General features: G+C 41.7%; 1 protein-coding gene across 2 annotated transcripts; it reads right to left on the reverse strand.

Moving 5' to 3' along the window:
- Positions 1-3612: 3612 nt before the first annotated feature.
- ATSLY1 (Sec1/munc18-like (SM) proteins superfamily) lies at positions 3613-18541 on the reverse strand. Of its 2 annotated transcripts, XM_087700450.1 has the most exons (3): positions 18318-18541; positions 17364-17554; positions 3613-5570 (listed from the first exon to the last, which is right to left on the reverse strand). In XM_087700450.1, the coding sequence occupies exon 3, from the start codon at positions 5554-5556 to the stop codon at positions 3763-3765; it is 1794 nt and encodes a 597-aa protein (XP_087556576.1). In that variant the 5' UTR covers positions 5557-5570; positions 17364-17554; positions 18318-18541; the 3' UTR covers positions 3613-3762. The 2 variants fall into 2 exon arrangements, with proteins under 2 accessions (XP_087556576.1, XP_087556575.1); XM_087700449.1 differs by lacking the exon at positions 17364-17554.
- Between the last annotated feature and the right edge of the window lie 479 nt (positions 18542-19020).

Raw genomic sequence — 19020 nt, forward strand, 5'->3', positions numbered from 1 at the left:
TATTGAGATATGTTTGGTGTACCTTTTCTTATGGACTGACTTATGGTCATGGTTCGGATTTGCAAGGTTATACCAACTCCAACTAGGTGGAAGATCCCAACACCCCAGCTTTCCCATGGCAACTACATCACCTCTTTGGGTGCGACTCCCATTTCATGGTGAAAGCCGTAAGCAAAAGACAGTGGTTGCTTCCATTGCCATCATGAGATATGGATGCTTCTTTCGAAAAAGCTACCAACAATTATGTTTTAAGCCAGAGGGAAAGAGACACCTCTCTTTCTTCTTCAGATTGATGGGGAGAGAGGGTTCCCTCTGGCTTTCCCTTCCACATTGAGAGGAGAGGGCCTTTTAATCTTAGTGAGACATGATTTTGATTATGCATTGCTTCATTGACATTATTATTCTTTGTAATATTGTATCATCATCAAGATGTCTATGATTGTGAAAGGATGCTTGGACAAGTGAATAATTCCCTTGCAAGGACATAGTCCACCGTTGCATAGCATTTTGCGTAAGCATGACGAATTACATCACCCCATTGCATTGACACCTCATTGGCATTTCGTTCTTGTAAACATATATCTATGCGCATTTATCTCTTTTCAATCGAAAAGCAGTCAACTTTGGATCCACCATATTCTCAAAAACTCGCATGGCAAGCTCCTAGCGCAATCTCCTCGCTTCCTTATCACATATACCATATACTTTCCTAGAGAGAGAGAGAGAGAGAGAGAGAGAGAAGCAAAGTTCAATATGGCTCCATCCACCTTTCCAGGTCCTAATAGGCCACTAGGCAACCGACAAGCACCCTTTGTCCAATACCCTAGCCTCTCTAGGGTGATCACTCAAATTCCCTTGGTAAGATAACCATTGCCTTTGTCAACTTGATAGGTCACTAGGCAACCAATGAGCACCCTTTGTCTAATGCCCTCCTCCTTACTCTGGGGTGGGACGCCTTAGCATAAAAGAAAAATTGGGCTTGAGTTGTCTTGACTATCCCTTCTTAGCTCCAATTTTGGGCTTAAGAGGGGGTGTTGAGATAAAAATACACTCTAAACTTAATTAGCACTTAATTACAACCCCAAAACACTCGTCCTAGAGAGTATATGTATCCCATAAGCCAACTCTACTTTGGGAGGACCTATCCATCTTAAAATAGACAAACTACCCACTAGTCAACCCTAATCTCATTTTTGCAACTTACACGAGTGGAGGATCTCTCTGTTGTCCACTATTTCCATCATTAGGTGCTTGCTATCTAGTCCCCTTGCTACTATTGGTGACTATTTCCAACTTGTTGTACAAAGAAATTGTTGTGTTTGCTGCTAATGTTATCATCTTGCACATTCCCAACCTCAAAGTTATTGTTGCCAATTGTTGTACAACCGAAAAGTGTTGTGTTTTGCAAATTCAACCATCAATTGCACTACCACCTGTCATCCAAATCTACATTTTACCGTTCCCACTTGTCACCCAACTACCAGGGCATCATCAGCCTATGCTTTAATGTTAACATTTTCCACTTTTGGGAAAATTATGTACGTGCAAGTCTTGTAAGACAAGTTGTCTAGTTATAGTTATGTAAAAGCATTCATTTCATAAACGATCAAAGATCCTACCTCTCTACCATTGCATTGGATTGCAATCAATACATAAAGATCCAATGATGCAAAGGTAAGAGTTCAAGTAATGGTTGCAAGAAAGGCATCTTTCAAGTTTCATATAATAGGTTTCAAAGTTTTAATTTCAAGGATTATATTAGTAGTTTGCATTTTCATGATGAAATTTCAATATTTGATAGAAAGAATGGAAGAAGCATGGTGCAAAAGTTGTCTTAATGGATGTCCCAAAGAAATTTGCGGGCAAGAAGTCCCAAGTACAAATTTGTCAACTTGAGGGTTGGAGTCAAGCACCTACATTCAAGAATATTAGGTGTCTAACCTGTAAGGATGAAGATTCAAGAAAGGTGCAAATTCGGGATGAGAGATTCAAGGTAGTTTTCTTGAAGACCCGTACAGACTTCATATTCCAAACCTGGATGAAGAATTGCACAGTAAAGACTATCACTAAAGCATGCAGCCTTGCAAACTTTCCCAATGCAGCATGGCCAGCAGCCAACACCTCAGCACCCCTGGAATTCCAGCCACCTTCAAGAAGACAATGATATAGAAGTAATAGATGCTCAACCCTAGGTGCCACCGAGGAAATATCTGCATGCTGCATCCCCCCAGAATGATAACTCCAGATGCTCAACCCTGGCACTGAGGAAATGTCTGCATGCTGCCCCCCAGAATGATGACTCCAACACCACCCAGCAGACCAAGAAATAGGAGATGACCAAGCCTCCATACGTGCAACATCTTGCTACCCAGCCAGCCAACCCCATAGATGTAAGGTGTAGAAAACAGTAGGAAGAGAAGGGAAGCCCTCCACCCAGTGGCACTGACAAGTCCAAGAACATTTTAGGGTCAGCATGTTGGAGCAAAGGTTGTGCAGGTCACAGCCCTGCCCAGGGAAGATAAGTTAAAGTGCAGGAAGTGTAAAGAGCTCAGAAGAAGAGGAAGAAATTGAAGCGGCAGCTCCCTCAATAGTTGCCGCAGGAGAAGATTTAAAAGAAGCCTAAAGCTAGAGTAAGGAGAGAGAGAAAGGAAAATAAGGAAGTAGAAGGGGCAGCCTCCTCATCACCCTCCATCCTTGTGTCCTGTAGCAGCAAGCTCAAGGGAAAGACAAGAAGAAGAAGATATATTCTTTAATAATAATAATAATAATAATAATAATAATAACCATAATGTTTTGAAACCCTAAGGGTTTACCCTCTTAGGAAAAACTGTAAAATTCACATGAACAGATACATAGATGCATGAGCAAAGAACAAAGGATAAGAACAAGAAGGGGTTGAGTATGGTTTTCTTACTGTAGCCCAACTTGGCATTCTGCAGGTCATTATAGATCAAAGAAGAGGTAGGTACAAGCATATCGATCAAGCTGCGATTGCTGTTGAGGAGGCCTTGAAACAGTTGAGAGTGACAGAGAGCTTGAAGAGCCGCAAACTTCCTTTTCACAGCAGGTTAGTCAAGGTTCAAAGAACAAAATTGTCAAAGGAATGTTTACTTGGTACAATTAAATCTGTATGATGTGCCACTCCTTCAACATCTTTTAAGCCAAATGATAGATGTGGCCAGACAAAAGAAGCCAAGCAAATTAGTAAGCCATCATCAAACAGTCAGAAGACCACTTGTACATGTGAATACACATCTTGCAACATATAATCAGTATGACAGAGAACTAAGCCTTATCATGACATACGAACATGAAGATGAGTGTTTCCAATCATGACCTTTAAACAACCAACCCTTTCCCTGCCATAATTTCAAGTCAATCCAACAATAAATTTGGGAACTACTACTACATCAGTGAACACTTGGAAAAGTGCTTGCACTCATTGCAATAATCGCATGTGTGAAGTAAAATGCTCAAATTTGCAGCTAAATGGAGGCCACAAAGAAGGATTTGAAATTTGAGCTCAACCAAGCTTGAAATGGGATAGGATCCAGCCACAGAGAGTTTTACAAAACTCGTTACATTCACTGAGAGAGAAAAGGGCGATACCACTTCAGTAAATTAAGGGAGTGGATCTATCATTTGCAAAAAAATTATACATAGAATTCCTACCTGCCAAAATTAACCAGAATGTATGAGCATATACAACCAGGCATTGGGCCCCTAGATTACAAGTCAAGACAGAACATTAACCCCTGCCACTTATGTTGTTTGTTGAGAGTAGCCCGTCACACCCATTTTCTTTCCCAATACTCCAAGCTGCTCCACAAAGTCTTTGCCTGTTAGAATCTCCGTTGCTCCATATATGATATTCTTGACAGGCTGTTGTCGTTGTGCAAGCTCTTGCAAGCTCAAGTACTCATTGTAGTTCCCACCACCAATCATGAAAACAATCGCTTCTTTGAAGGGACCTTGTACATGACCTCTAGAAACAGAGCTTGATTGTGGAGCCCGTGGATCAAAAAGAAGATAAGCCTCTGTTTCAGGTCCAGGCTTGGATTCCATTAGTGACTCTACTGCCCTTGTGACAGCCAACTGTCTTCCTCCTGATAGCAAGTTCTTCACACCAGCTGTCACTGCACTAAGTGACTGCCCATAGAGTTTTTCAGCCCAATCAACTAAATTGCTTCTATTCCCAGCAGTTGCTGATGCTAGGGTCATGTTCAGAGACTTTATTTTCTTGACATAGAGGAAAGATGAAAGGTCTATGTCAGGCTCCCTGAGAACACCTTCAATAGCTTCAATATCTGCTGCAGGGGTTGTTTCCAGTGATAACAAGTACACAATTGCTGTCCGTAGTTTGTCTTCCTTTGTTCCCTTTTCTTTTAAGGCAGTTAGCAAAGCATTTCTGTCAAGACTTCCTCTTCCAAGCATGTCATCTTCCAGATTATAAAACCCATCTAAAGCCCTTGTTTTGATTTCACCCAGTAAAGCAGTGGCAATGTTGGTGTGTTTGTCAATCATCCTTTTTCTTTCAGTCAGCTCTGGAAGAGAATTGACAGCACTCATTAGATGCTTGGTATTACCAAGCAGTTCTTGTTCATCAAATTCAGTCTCTCCTTTGCTCCCTGTCCTCCTATTTACAGCGGCGATATCTTCCTTATACTTATTCAGCCGCATCTCCAACTCCTCTGCAACTTTAGGGAAAGGTGCACTACTGTTGGCAACCCAAAAAGAGTCAGTGTCATCTAAATCATACGACTTCCCACCATGCACTACCCTATTCAATTTTAGCCCCAAAATATCATGTACCATTGGTTTATAGCTCCAAACATGCTGCACAGCAGCTGATAATTCAAAATTCCTATCAAAGATGCACAGAACAGGGCGCTGGAAAGAGCTCCCAAAATGTCCAGCCTCTGTGAATAAATTATTCCGAGCAACTAAGTGATCTCTTAACCGAGAGTCAAGCTGTGATGCAACCATTTCTGCTGGACCGCCCTTAGGGCAGCGAATTAGTGGAACAACTCCGAGTGTCACTAGGACACAGAACAGCCCATTGACAATCCCTTCAACAGCTGCCTCCACATCCTTGTCCTGAGCTTGGGGGTCATTGAGTTGCACATAGGTAAGTGGCTGAGCAAGGGAGAACATACCTCTCTCCAGTGTCACAAATTCCAAGTACTGATCATAAATTTTACTAAATCGCTGGATGCAGTCAGCCTTTAGTGTCCCTGCAGCCAGATCCTCTAACAAAGGACGGGGAATAGATGATGAAAAATTCAAATAAAAAGCCTCATAAATCTTGTTGGATGCATCCTTGATTATCCGTTCTACATTTGATGAAGTGGCCTTGACAAAATATATAGCTGGTACATCTGGTATAGTTTGTCTATCTTTGTCAATGGTCAGGTACAAAGTGATCCCATGTTTTCTAAGGTCATCAACTCGAATCAAAGGGGAGAGGATGTCTCGACAGAAGCGGTCGAGTATAAGAACCTTGTAGACTTCATCAGCAGTGCCACCACTTGCAACTGATTGATTCAGATTTAGCATCTTCACAATGGCATCTGTTCCAAACCAAGTCTACATCAAATTTGGTCCTGACTAGAAACGGCAAGTACACAAGAAGAATGAATTTAACAGATGTTTAAATTACAGAGGGACCTAGCTGAAGCAAAACAGGAAGCATCAAAAATGAAAAGTACATTTTAGCTGTATGTGTGCACACGTGCGCGCACATACATAAAGTTCATGAAAATCTGCAAAATGACAGAGATGGTCCACGATGAAATAATTTACAGCAAGAAATCTCCACCTAGTATTATCTGCTTTGTACTTTTGGAAAGAATCATGCCCCTGGACATGGGCACTACCATATGCATGTGACTGAGGACGTCAAGTAATCAGACAGCCCTGTCCGAGTGTCAACAACTACTGCCCCTGCTATTGTCATAATCAGACTGAGGACGTCAAGCCATAACCAGACAGCCCTGTTCAAGTGTCAACAACTACTGCCCCTGCTATTGTCATCATTCCTGCCTGCATTTCCACCTTGGAAGCCTGTGCTTTCACCTTCTAGAGACCAGCCTGCACAAGCATCATCTCCTTCGCCTCCCACTGCCAGTGGAGGCTGCCATACAGCCAGCAAACCTTGCATTTTGCTGCCCAGAGTCATCTCACCACATCCTACTGCCAAAGAACTACTTTTGCCTCCATTCTTTTCTGCCCACTTCATCATCAGCCCCAGTGGACTGCTGCTGCTGATTTTATTGATCCATCTGGAATACAGCACAGTTTTGGAGCTGTCTCTGATACCACACTCAGCTCACCTCTACCATGGTCCTTGAGACATGGAAGTTTGAGGCCACATTGTATCATTACATTCCTGTACACTCAGCTTCTTTAAGCATTCATCAAACTGTGTTTATCCTGTTCTCATACTTTCTGTGCTTCTTTGTGTTTGCCCTAGCATTTAAGGAGTTAGTGATGCAATGCACACACCCAACTACATGCTCTTATAAGATGAGGATATCTCCGAGAGGAGACATATGATGTGTAGCTCCATTGTCCACAACCCACTTGGCCGTATGCCCACATAGAAAAGTGGGTAGACCTACGCAGTATGGCAAACACAAAGAAATGCTAAATGTATAATAACACATAGAGCATGACTTGTATAACATCAAATGAAAATAAGTGAATGAGAGAAAGAATAATACAATCAAGAAGGCCTCAAACCTCCATGTCTCAAGGACCAAAGCAAGGATAACCAATGACTAAGAATGGTGTCGGAGTGCATCGTACTAATGTCTAGTCCTAAAACACAGCAGCAGCGATCCAAAGTCTTAATAGGCATCCAACTGAAACATGGCAGCAAAATGCAGGTTTGGCTGCCTGAAACACAATGTAGCTCAAGTCAATGACGTCCAACAGCATGTTGTACAGCTCAAATGATAACATCAGCAGCTGGGAGGCCAGGTAGACAGCAAATGCAGCAGTGCAGCTCTACAAACCAGGTCAGGCTCAGGTCCCTTGATAATGTGACAGCAAGGCAGCCTGCTCCAGTCTGCAAATGCAGCAGCAAGGCCTCTGACTGATGAAATGGCATGCTGGGCAGCAGCAGGGCCAGCTTACTCCACTGATGGCAATCTCCTCCAGCTGGGTGACAGCAGCTCCAGGATGGGGTGGGGTGTGGACAGCAATGTGAGGAAAGATGCATGAGGGTAATGACCCTTGATCAGAATTGTGCCTCAATGTTATGCCCAAAAAACACGTCTTACATTTTCTTTGTTCTTTTTTTTTCATTTATTTTCTTTTGATGGCTTAAATGAACAGCAAGACTTAAGGTCGTTACATCCTCCATAAAATGAATTGTTGCAAGGCAAGGATGGGGTGATGTAGAAGAACTAAGCTGCAGGGGGTAACTACCATAGTTGATTGCCCTAATGATGATGTGTTGCAAATATGGTGGATCCAAATTGACCACTCCTATGATGAGATAAAAGGGAAAGCTGCTTACATAGTGCCAAGAGTTTTCAACTTGAATGAAAGCTTGCTTTTGAAAGTTTCCCCCCATCCAAAGTGCTCTATTTCACAATTAGCATGATGCCAATGCATGGAACATGTAAGGAGTAATGCAAAGTGTTATGCTCAAGAGAATGCCATGCAAAATGCAGTGGTACCACTTGAGCAATGCTTTCAAAGGGAATTGTTCAACCCAAGCACCCTTTTACAAGCATAATCATTAAGACAAACAGATAACATGAATGCATGAGTTCATCAATATAGTGACGAAGATCCCATAAGCACCATAAGAATTAGACTTTCCCCTCTCACTACCAAGTAGTGGAAGGAAAAATAAGCATCCCTCTCTCCCCATCATGTCTATGCCAAGAGGAGAAGGAGAAACAACCAATGAAGAAGAGTGAAGTGCATGTCCAACTTGAAAAACTTGTGCAATGAACGATCTCTACGGTAGCCTCAAGAAGGCTGTAACCTAGCCACAAGTGGGGAAGACTCCATGTTGATCCAAAAGTGTAATGCTCAACCAAAGAGAAACAACTAAGATGGGAGTGCTGAACTATCCAAGTCTCCCCTCCAATCAAAGAGGGTAGGTCCCTGCAATAGTTAGGTCCTAACTTAAATGATATCACAAGGAACGGCCATCCTAGGGCCCTGGAATGCAGAAACTCCATCCCACCCTCTAATGAGAAGGGGACACCAAAATGGGACAAGATGTTAGCAGATTAGTTAGCTCAGGTGTGAGTCTGTGCTGCAGAGGCTATGGCTTTTTTTTGTATTACTTTTTCTGGCATTTTTTGGTGCCCTTTTTTAGGACTGGGGAGCATTTAATGCTGGCCGACTGCATTTATTGCTCCCCCCATTTTATGCCTATATATTGCTGGGCTCCTCCTCCTCTTTGTGTACTTCAGCCATCATTTGTGGATTCTTCTGGGGAGAGAGGAGCCAATGCCAAGGTGCCCACACAGCCAGTGACTCACTGTTGTAAGTTGCTGTCTCGTGTTCGATATGGATTCCGTTTCCCGAGCAGACGTCTGAGTTCTCATCTGTATTTGTGCTCATTCATTCATTCTTTCTCGTCTTGTGTTTCAGCATGTTGTTTATGCTTTCATTGCTACACCACTTCTGACATGGTATCAGATTTCAGGTTGTGCACACCTTGTGCTGTGTTTTATTGCTGCTTTCAAGACTGATTTACCCCTCTGCTGCCCTGGCAACTACTGTCAACCTAATTGCGACCAGATTTTGGCTTCCATACTCTGTGTTTTGATCAGCATCTGCATTGGCTGCCTGTCCAACACCTCCTACTGCCTGTGTTTTCCTCATCAGGCTGCCGGCAACAGTTCCCTACACCTGTTTAAGCAATGTGCAGCCTGCTTTTTGCTATTTACAGCACTATTTTGGGCTGGGTGACTAGCAAAACAGGCCGTTTTTGCTGTTTCTAGCGGATTTGAACTGATTTTTTGACTTTGTGCGGCAGATTTTGGCTTATTTTGATCAGCTTTTGGGTTATACTGCATGTGAACTCTTGCTTTTTGCAATCTGTGCTCATGGTTTGGCTGTGTTCCCTCCCCAATCCCTTCTTTTCTCTCCTTTTCTGAATCCTCTCCAGGTGGCTCCTCCATGCACATCCACTGATGACAAGCTCCATGGACCTGATTATTACACGTGGAGTACGGTGATGAAGGCTTGGTTTATACAGAAGCGGTTATGGTACATGGTTGGCGGAGCTATGGCACATCCTCAACAACCTTCTCTTGTTCCATCTGATTTTGATTAAGACAACCATAGGGAGGCTTTGCTTACATGGGATTCGAATGATGTCCGTGCTTATTCGGCATTACTTCGGTGTATTTCCAAAGAAGTCCTACCGGTGGTCACCTCCTGTACGACAGCTTCAGATGTATGGTCGAAGTTACAGTTGATGTACGAGGCTCCTTCCACCATGAGGGCCATTACTCTCTATGGCCAGCTCCAGCAACTGAAGTTTGAATCCACAGATACGATTCAATCCTTCCTACTTCGTGTTACCTAACTCCAGGACCAACTTCGCACTATGCAGTCTACCCTATCAGAGGCACATCTTGTTGGTACGGTACTCTACAAGCTGCCTCGGGAGTTTGATGGAGTGGTGAATGCTTTACGGGCGCAGACATCTACGACTCCTGTTAGTTTTTTTCACATATCCTCCATGCTACTTGAGCATGAGGCTACTTTGCGACTACAGGGGAGGCTTCCGTCACATTATGGAGGTTTAGGTGAGGCTCTTGCAGCTTCAAAGAGGGGTTCAAAGATGAAGAAGTCGAAGGCCCAGTGTTACCACTATGGCAAGAAAGGTCATTTAAGGAAGGACTACAAAGAGTTAGCGGCTTCCAGGAAGAAAAAGGAGCAAAAGACGAAGCGGGATGCAGACTCCTCCGACGAGTCATCATCTACCTCAAATTCCGATTCTGATCCTCCGGTCAAGGCGAAGTCCCAAGCACGAAAGGGATCCTCTTCTTCGGATCGTGGGAAGGACTTGGTGGCCCCTTCCTCAACTGCTTTCTAGTGGTGGTGATGAGAATATCCCTCACGACTCTCTAGTGCCAGAGGGGGAGTGTGAGAGGGTGGTGAGATGGGGCAGCCGTGCCTCATCTATATGTCTATACAAATGCACAGGATCCAGAGAGGGACATCCCTGACACATCAACCAAAGTCTAACAAGTACAAATCCTGGAGCTAGGATTGACATCTAGGTTCATGATGGACTGGTTACTTGACAAAGAGCGAGAGGCTTTCATCTGGAGCCCACATGAGAGGACACTTTGGTGGTTCTGGCCAAAGGCAGGGATTCCATGGTCACATGTTCAAAGACATGTTTGGCAGATTGGTCTTGTATGTCCTAAGTGACATAGGTGACATAACACAGAGAACTGCTATGATTCTTTATTTTCAGGTGGTGTTGTTATGATTGACATCGACATTAGATACTCTCCAAGGCATCTTGGTGGTGGGCTGGCCACTCACTGCTTGGATATCCATGGTTCTTTTGGTGGTTCTATATTGTATAGTTTATGATTCCCCATCATTGTACTAATGTATTGTATCAGATCACCCCTGATCTGAGAGAGGGTGTTAGCAGATTAGTCAACTCCGGTGTGAGTCTGTGCTGCAGAGGCTGTGGCTTTTTTTGGTAGTATTTTTTTTGGCATTTTTTGGTACCCTTTTTTAGGGCTCGGAAGCATTTAATGCTGGCCGACTGCATTTATTGCTCCCCCCATTTTATGCCTATATATTGTTGGGCTCCTCCTCCTCTTTGTGTACTTCAGCCATCATTTGTGGATTCTTCTGGGGAGAGAGGAGCCGGTGCCAGGGTGCCCACAAAGCCAGTGGCTCACTGTTGTATGCTGCTGTCTCATGTTCGATATGGATTCCGTTTCCCGAGCATACATCTGAGTTCTCATCTATATTTGTGTTCATTCATTCTTTCTTTCTCGTCTTGTGTTTCAGCAGTTTATTTCAGCATGTTGTTTATGCTTCCATTGCTGCACCACTTCTAACACAAGGGACATCCCCTTCCCATCCTCCTGTCCCGGTCATCCCCTACCATGTCCCCCTGTCACGTCCCTTGATAGGGGACCCTTTTTTTTGGGTGGATGAATTTGGGGGCGGCGGGCGGGGGGGGGGGGATGTTTATGGGTTTTTTTTTGTGGGGTTGTTTTTCAGACTTCTTCCAAGGACTTCCCTTTTTGTCACATATACACATACAAAATCAGCATAATCTTGTATGAAGCCATATCAAATCAGCCCACATTACATATGCAATTTTTCTACACTGGAAAATACATGCATGCATGCACATGCACATGTTTTTTGGTAGTATACATTCACACATACATCCACCCACCACATCACATGCATACATTTTAAAATGCTATTTATGTATGCGGTCCCCTCCCCCATCCCACCCCCATCCCAAGTCCCTACTTTTGGCCATCCCCCATCCCCGACCCCATCCTCATCCCCATTCCATGTTACCATGACTAAAACACAAGCAATAAGCATAAGTACCACATGAGATCATACGGCACACATACCTCTACTTCAATGAAGATGCTTTAGGTGCTTTAGTGTTACATTAGGGGTTCTCACTATCAAAGATAGGCAAGCTAAAGATGTAAGCTAGTTGCAATAAGAATATGCAACGTAGAAGTGAATACGAACTTAACCGAGCCCTATTGGGATCTAAAGATATGCAAGTGGGAAGAGAAATAATATCATGCCCAATGTCACAAATATCTAAACCAAGTGAGACACTCCGCTTCACAATCCACTAGACTAAAGGGTCCCATGAGAAAGTGGGCTTCGCAACTTTTGTTGAACATTTAGAGGTCAAGAACACGTCTTGTCTATCCTCAAGGCTTTCTTCATGAAGAAATTCTGAATTTTCTCTCTCCTCAACATTTTCTAATAATCCCCAACAAGATCTCCGTCATTCTCGAATCCCACCACATCTCAAACATTTCATCACAATCCAGCCGGTAATGGTGGACAATAGAAGTATTAGCTGTTGTAAGCCCTAATTAACAGTCAAAATTAGGGTTTACCAACCACCTCAAGTCGCATGCCAAGAAGTTCAAGGCTTAGAACTTGGAATCAACAACTAGAAGTCAAGGAATTGCTAGTATATCAAGAAATCAGCCATCCAATTGAATTTGGGGTTTATTTTGACAAGCCAATGGTCAACTAAAAGCCAATCCCCTATTAGATCAAGGGGTAAATGAAGGCTTTCTAATCATATTTGACAACAAGAGACATTGGAAAGTGAAGGAGTTTGGAGCCAAATCTCAAGATACTTCATCCAATTTTAATAGAAGCTAAAGAAATACGGCAAGGGACGCCAAGTTTTGGGGCCAACTGGGAGTCTATTGTGCAAGATTAATTGGTAACATTTGTATTTTCAGTTTATGTGAATTTTATGCTTGTTGTAATTAGTGCCTAATCAAGTCATTAATACTACCTCTTTTGAAGAAGGAAGGCTCATTCCAAATGAGCCAACATCGACTAGCCCCCAAAACATTGGTGTCACTTACAGTATTTCTTTCTACATTAATTTCAAAAATTGTTACAAATGAAATAGGCTGAGCTTCCTACCAAGTTTCTCCAACCAAGTTCAAGTTTTCTTTGACCAAGTTCCCAATCCTTAGCAAATCAAGCACGATTCCATATAATTTTGAAAACATTGTTCTCTATTAACAGGAAACCTAGATTTCAATTTGCCCCTTGATTCCACAACATGGAGAGCCCAAATTGAATCTTCTCCACTTGCAAGCAAATCAACCCTGCATCTCACAAATCAACTGTCTACTAACCAAATTTCCATCCATAACCTTCATAGAACATTGAGGTATGTATGCATCTATCCCAACATAGCCATGCAAACCTTGAACTTTTTACATGCCCAATTAATGCCCTTGCCCAAACTAACACACCAAGCACCCACAAGTACCTGTCCATAATAACATAGTACAATTTTTGCCAATGTCACCCACTGCATACTTAGGGTACTTAGGCTGTCGTCGTGACTTAACTAACTTGCACTTGATGTGTGCACCTCACATGTGCACAACTTCATGATACCAAGGCTGAGCATTAAAAATACACATTCCCGTGATAGGCCATGCCCAACACCAATTTTAAATTCCTAACCTCTTTGAACCAAAAGGTGTCGAAACTTTCCACAAACCTTGGTCTAGGCTACCTCAACTAAGGAAGAGGATTTAAACCAGTGGAATATGTCTCGAAACATGTGGTAACCCCCAATGTGGTGAAACTATGGAATAGATAAGTATGTGTATGCAACGAAAGAAGATGGAATTTGTAAAATGGGTGGGATGGATGGGAATTGAAATTGTATAAGTTGGTTTTGATTAAGTGATGATGAAGCACTGAAAGTAAAATCATGGAAATGAGCATGTGACATAGTAGTATTACCACACTTTCAGCTTCATTAATCACTTCTTGTTGCATTCACATACTAGTATGGGTTTTGGTTTTCATGCTTGCTTACATCCAACATGAACACCTACACTCCAAAGAAAGAACCAACAAAATTTGTCTCATGCATACCGTGCACCAGATTTTATGAAAAGGATGACACTAGATAGCTAATCGATCCAAAATCAGTGTGTCCTCTTTTAGCTCGTTCTACATCCAGACCTACCTAAATCATGAGCATATAGATCAATCCATGTCTAGCTCTCTTTTATCTTTTTCTCCAGACAAACGTGTATTCCTCTTTGGTAAGAAAATACATGTACATTGGCTTTGGATACTATGTAATAGAACAGTATGGCAAATACAAAGAAATACAAAATGTACAACACATAGAACATGACCTATAGAATGTTGAATGAGAATGATACAATTGTGAGTGTATACGAAACCATCCTTTCTTGGAAAACATGGTAGATAACCTGATTTAACACTTACTACAAGAAGCAATAAAATATATGAAATTGAAAAAACACTTTACTATATTAATCTTGGACATTGACACTCAATTGGTGCCACTTGCAGTATTCCCTTAATTTATATTGCCAAAGGTTGAAGTACATTGAGACATGGACTCATGTCCTTCGATTTTAATACAATGGTTATTAAAAATAACCGGCAACTCTTGGATTCAATTTGCCCCCCTTGATTGTCCTACGATCCGCGTATAATTGGGTCTTCAATCTCCTACATGCAGAACACAATAAATAGAGAATGGGTTCACGCCTTGGATCAACTGTAAATTCTCTATCTACATCTAATACACCATGTACAAGGCCTTCAATTAATGGGCACGGATCCTAAGGTGGTTGAGAAACCCTAATGGCTGCTGCAAACTAGACCTTCAAAAACAATTTCTTCAAATGCACTTCACTTGGTATGCTAAGAATAGTTGAGGAAATGTTAAGAGGATGAGAGAAAAAATCAATTGAGAAAAGTATTTTTTGAACTGTAGCTCTAATAGCAATTTTAATGGCACCAACAACTCCAAAGGGAAGGTTAAACCTTGGTGCAACTACCGAGCCCTCCTCTTCTATCACCCTCTCTCACTAAGGCGAAGAAGAAAACAAGATGCTCCTATTCTGTCGCGCTATGCGATCAACTGTCCACTATTTTAGAGCTAATCACGGTGGCTCATCCATCCTCCCTCAACCTTTGAATGGCTGCCTCCATACTCAACTAGCCCCAAACAACCTCTCTCAACTTGCATGGGCAAGTTGACCAAGTGGCAACCTTCCAAAAGCAAATTTCAACATTAATTAACAAATTTCAGAATTAAATTTCTGAATGTTAAGGGATTATCCATTTGACCCTACCCAAGAATTGGCTAGTGCTAAATGTCATTTTATGTACTAATCCTCCTGGAACATTTAATTGTTCCTACATTAATTGGCCTAGGACTAGAATTAATTAATTAATTAATTAATGCCTAGGCCCAATGTCACCACCTGACATTTTAATGGCCCAATTACTAGTCTAGACCTTGACTGATACTAGGCATCCACAAGTACCTATCTAGCATAACTTTACACAACTTTCACCAATGTCACCCACTGTTCACTTGGGTTTATGTAGGCCATCACCATGACCTCATTGGCTTGCACTTCACGTGTGCACCTTACGTGTGCAAAACTTAATAACATCAAAGCTAAGCATTAAAAATACACTTCCCAATGACACTGCACAACAAGAGAACACAAACATGAAGAGGGAAGGAAAGAGAGAGACTAAAGAGAAAGAAGAGAATGGAAGAAAAAATCTGCACTAAACTCAAAAGAATGCTAAATACTATGTGGATTGATCAATCCCTACATGCAACCAAACTATTAGTGAGAGCATCGAATCAAGACGATGACAAAGGAGAGCATCAAATGATGGAGGACCAGCTATAAATAGCTAAAGAGGCTGAAAACTAGCCAACTACATCACAATGGAGGTAAAAATGCTAGCCAACCTGCATCACGTTCAAATTTCCTTGCTGAGGAAATATTGATCACCATCAAAAAACTAGTTGCCCCAATGTGGACAATGTGAGTATAGCCTCAAATCATTGAAAAAGAAACACACTGAGTTTGATCTCTTAAACAACCGATATGAATACAATAAAACTAAATGAAACTAACTAAAAACATATAACACACTAAAATGCACACTCTAAATGGGTAGAAAACAATTAGATCTCCAATGTCTTTGTCAAACTCAAACAAAGCTCACAACCAAGAGATGGTAGACTACAATAAGATAGGATAACACCCCCTCTCATCCGGAAGGGGATCTCCTATAGAAACAAGTTTGGACATTGGGTCCATAGGGCATGATATGGACTTACACTAATCCATACCAAACTCCAAAAGTAACTTGGAGATACACCTATGCTGCAAGATGAAAATGCCCTATGCCATTTGATAAATTTTAAGACCAAGGAAGAAGTGGAGAATCCCTATATCAATCATGTCAAACTTGTGGCAAAGAATATCCCACATTTGATCCACCTCCTATAAATCACTCCCTGTAATGATCAAGTCATTCACATAAAGAATGATGAAAACACATCTCTAACACTCAACCTTACAATAAAGGCCAAGATCATGATCTAATCAACAAAAGCAACTCCTTTGAAATAACTAATTGATCTGTTTGGTACCAAGCCCTAGGAGCTTGCATCAAGCCATAGAGGGCCTTCTGCAAAGGGTAGACATGTTCCTCCTTACCCTGTACATAGATACATCATAATCTTTACTTTAAACAGCCTACACCCCTCATGTGTACATGACCAGCCATCCTAGGGCCAGAGTCTAAGATTGAGGAGTCTTACCTCTCTCATAAATTTATCATTAGCCCCAAAAATCCTTTCATGCTCTTCCTTAACCTCCTCAACCTTGATCAGCATCCATTAACAATGGCTGTCAAATACTGGCCTCAGTAGATGCCTAACCATCAATTTGCAAGCTTAATCCTAGGACATGGGGAAATGACAGCAAGCCTAAAATCTCTTTGCGTATACAACAACAAAGTATAGAATAATTAATTATCTTCAACAATACTCTACATGACAAATATGTTCTCTAAAATTCCACAAACAACAATATGAGAGAGCTCCTCAAGTTTAAAGCTCATTTTATGCCTATAATAATCCTAACTCTGGATGCCACACAACTTTCCACTAGATGAAAATAGTGAGCAAGGTAGACCATCAACAGTAGAACAATAAATAAACATCTAGCATGGACTAATCATGTCCCAACTGTTTTTCCACCAGCACCAGCTGCTAATTATGGCAGCCAATCAGACTGAACTACTCATAATTTGACATGCATATCAACATGTGCAAAATAGACAGGCCAAATCCAACAAGCTCTTGACTTTGGAGTCTATATGCAAGATGTGATTCTCTTTTGAAGATGCCATGATAAAGAGAAATTCCAGAATTTTCAAATATGAGAGAAAGATCCATAATCAGCACCATAATATGAAGATAGGCAATAATGATGCTTCAGGTTTTGACAAACCATTGAGCCATAACTCTCAGATTAGAAACTCCATAGTCTGAACTACCATTTCATGGCCAAACTGCAATTTACCTAGATTAGTGAAAGCTAAACCACAAATGTAACAACAAATTACACAAATCATCTCTTAATACAAGGGTCTGCTCCACTACAAAAATAAAACAGACCTTAATATGAGATCTATTTGCATCATTATTATGCACATATCAATCCAAACATAAAATAAGTGGCAGCTGACATCGGAGAAGTTTGAAGAGGGTGAATTTCATCTCACAAATATGGCCAAAAGGAAGTTACCATATGACAAAAAGTCAGGCTAAATGACCACTGTTCTTAGATGAGTCTGTTCCTCAGTCCTACAAAATGTGCAAGATACATGTTGGGAGATTGTAATACAGCCCTTCAGCAGCAATATATGGAACCAATGACTGAGGATACACCCAAATAAGTGCACCAACACAGCTGATCTCCACTCCTGACCTTGAATACTGACAAATTAAACCACCAGCAAAGAGCCAATAATCAAAACCACTGTCAAATGGACTAATAACTTCTACACACCTTGGCCATCCCTAGGCATAAACGCCACACCTGCTGCATCAGACAGATGCAATGCTGGCATTAAACAGGTCAAGACTGACCAGTCACATTAAATAAATTCGAGGCGTAGAATTACATCTCGGAGACAGTGTGAGAGTCAGTTTTCCAAGCTGAGCACATGTAACTAAAACTGTATGTATCCATGACGATCCTCATGTCTTGTATACACATGACGCCAGACTATCTGTTTTTTACTGCTGAACAGCCTAACCTGATTGTAAGCTATGGAAAAATGCATTGCAACCCTTTTCTCGCCTCTGAACCTACATCAGAAGGATTTTCGCGTCCAGCATGTGCGACCGGGCCATCGATGCATTAATGGCGCACAGGAAGCGGATCCTTTGTCCACTCAAAACGTGTGGCACGTAAAAGAGTCGGATCTTATGAAACCAGGACACACATTTGAACAGGAGCAATTCCGTTGAGCGTTTCAGCTGTCTCTGCACGGAAAGCAAGCCTTTGCTAAACTAGTGGTAGCAAATCTAATTTCTTAGCAGCATTTCGTCTAAACCGCTTGGGCTCTGTACAGAGAAAAAGCCGTCCTGATTCAGAGATGGCCGGTTGAAGATTAAATCTATGCTTCCATCCATCATTGCCGTTCCTTGTGAAAGCCAAGAATCAATAGAGAGCATGAGAAGAAACGGATCGCACCTGTTTGCTTCTGGCGAAGAGACAGAGCCATTCTGCGCGTTTGTGCAGATCATCAATGGAAACTCAAAACTGGATGCAGATCTGTAGAAAACACCGACCAGTGTTAAAAACTTGTAAATTCTAGGTACAGTATATAAGTCGGGGTGAAGCCACACTTAGCTTAGCTCATGGTGGAAACTATAATCTCCATATCTTCTTCATACATAATGCACATAATGAAAATGATAATCATGATGAATTCTACGCACATATGAGTAAGAGTTAATGTTAGAGGCTGAAATCTTCTTCACACATAATGAAAATGATAATCATGATAATCTTCATATTTTCTTCACACATCATGAAAAGAAAAGTTCTAAGTATGAGTTTAAGAGGGTTGGTGATGGGATCACAACACACATCGAATGGCTTGAGTGTCGTATTAGTGTGTTATGAAGGTTGACATGTTTAATTCACATTCTGAGTAGATTGATTCAAGCCCAAGAGAATAGTGGCCCATCTTCCAACCTAAGAAAGTATTCGCCCACAAACATAGGCTCAAAGGTATGACTCTTGTTCTAGAATGACCAAGATTTTTCACAAAACTTTTCATCCTTCCTCTGAGTCTCTCTCCACATGCAATTTGGGGCATTGATGTGCCTCCACTCAATAAAAGATCAAGACTAACAAGACTATTGAACATTGATAAAAGGTGCTATGTATG

The sequence above is a fragment of the Lygodium microphyllum genome, chromosome 19 (genome assembly GCF_053477565.2).
Source record: "Lygodium microphyllum isolate KBCC chromosome 19, Lygodium_microphyllum_v1.1.10, whole genome shotgun sequence".
In the NCBI taxonomy this organism is placed as follows: Eukaryota; Viridiplantae; Streptophyta; class Polypodiopsida; order Schizaeales; family Lygodiaceae; genus Lygodium; species Lygodium microphyllum.

Bases quoted from the DNA above. Each gene is read 5' to 3' on its own strand.
- ATSLY1 (XM_087700449.1), bottom strand. From the start codon at position 18,348: ATGGCTCTGTCTCTTCGCCAGAAGCAAACAG. The intron at 5,571-18,317 runs GTGCGATCCGTT...GGTTTGGAACAG, and splicing joins TCTTCGCCAGAAGCAAACAG to ATGCCATTGTGAAGATGCTA.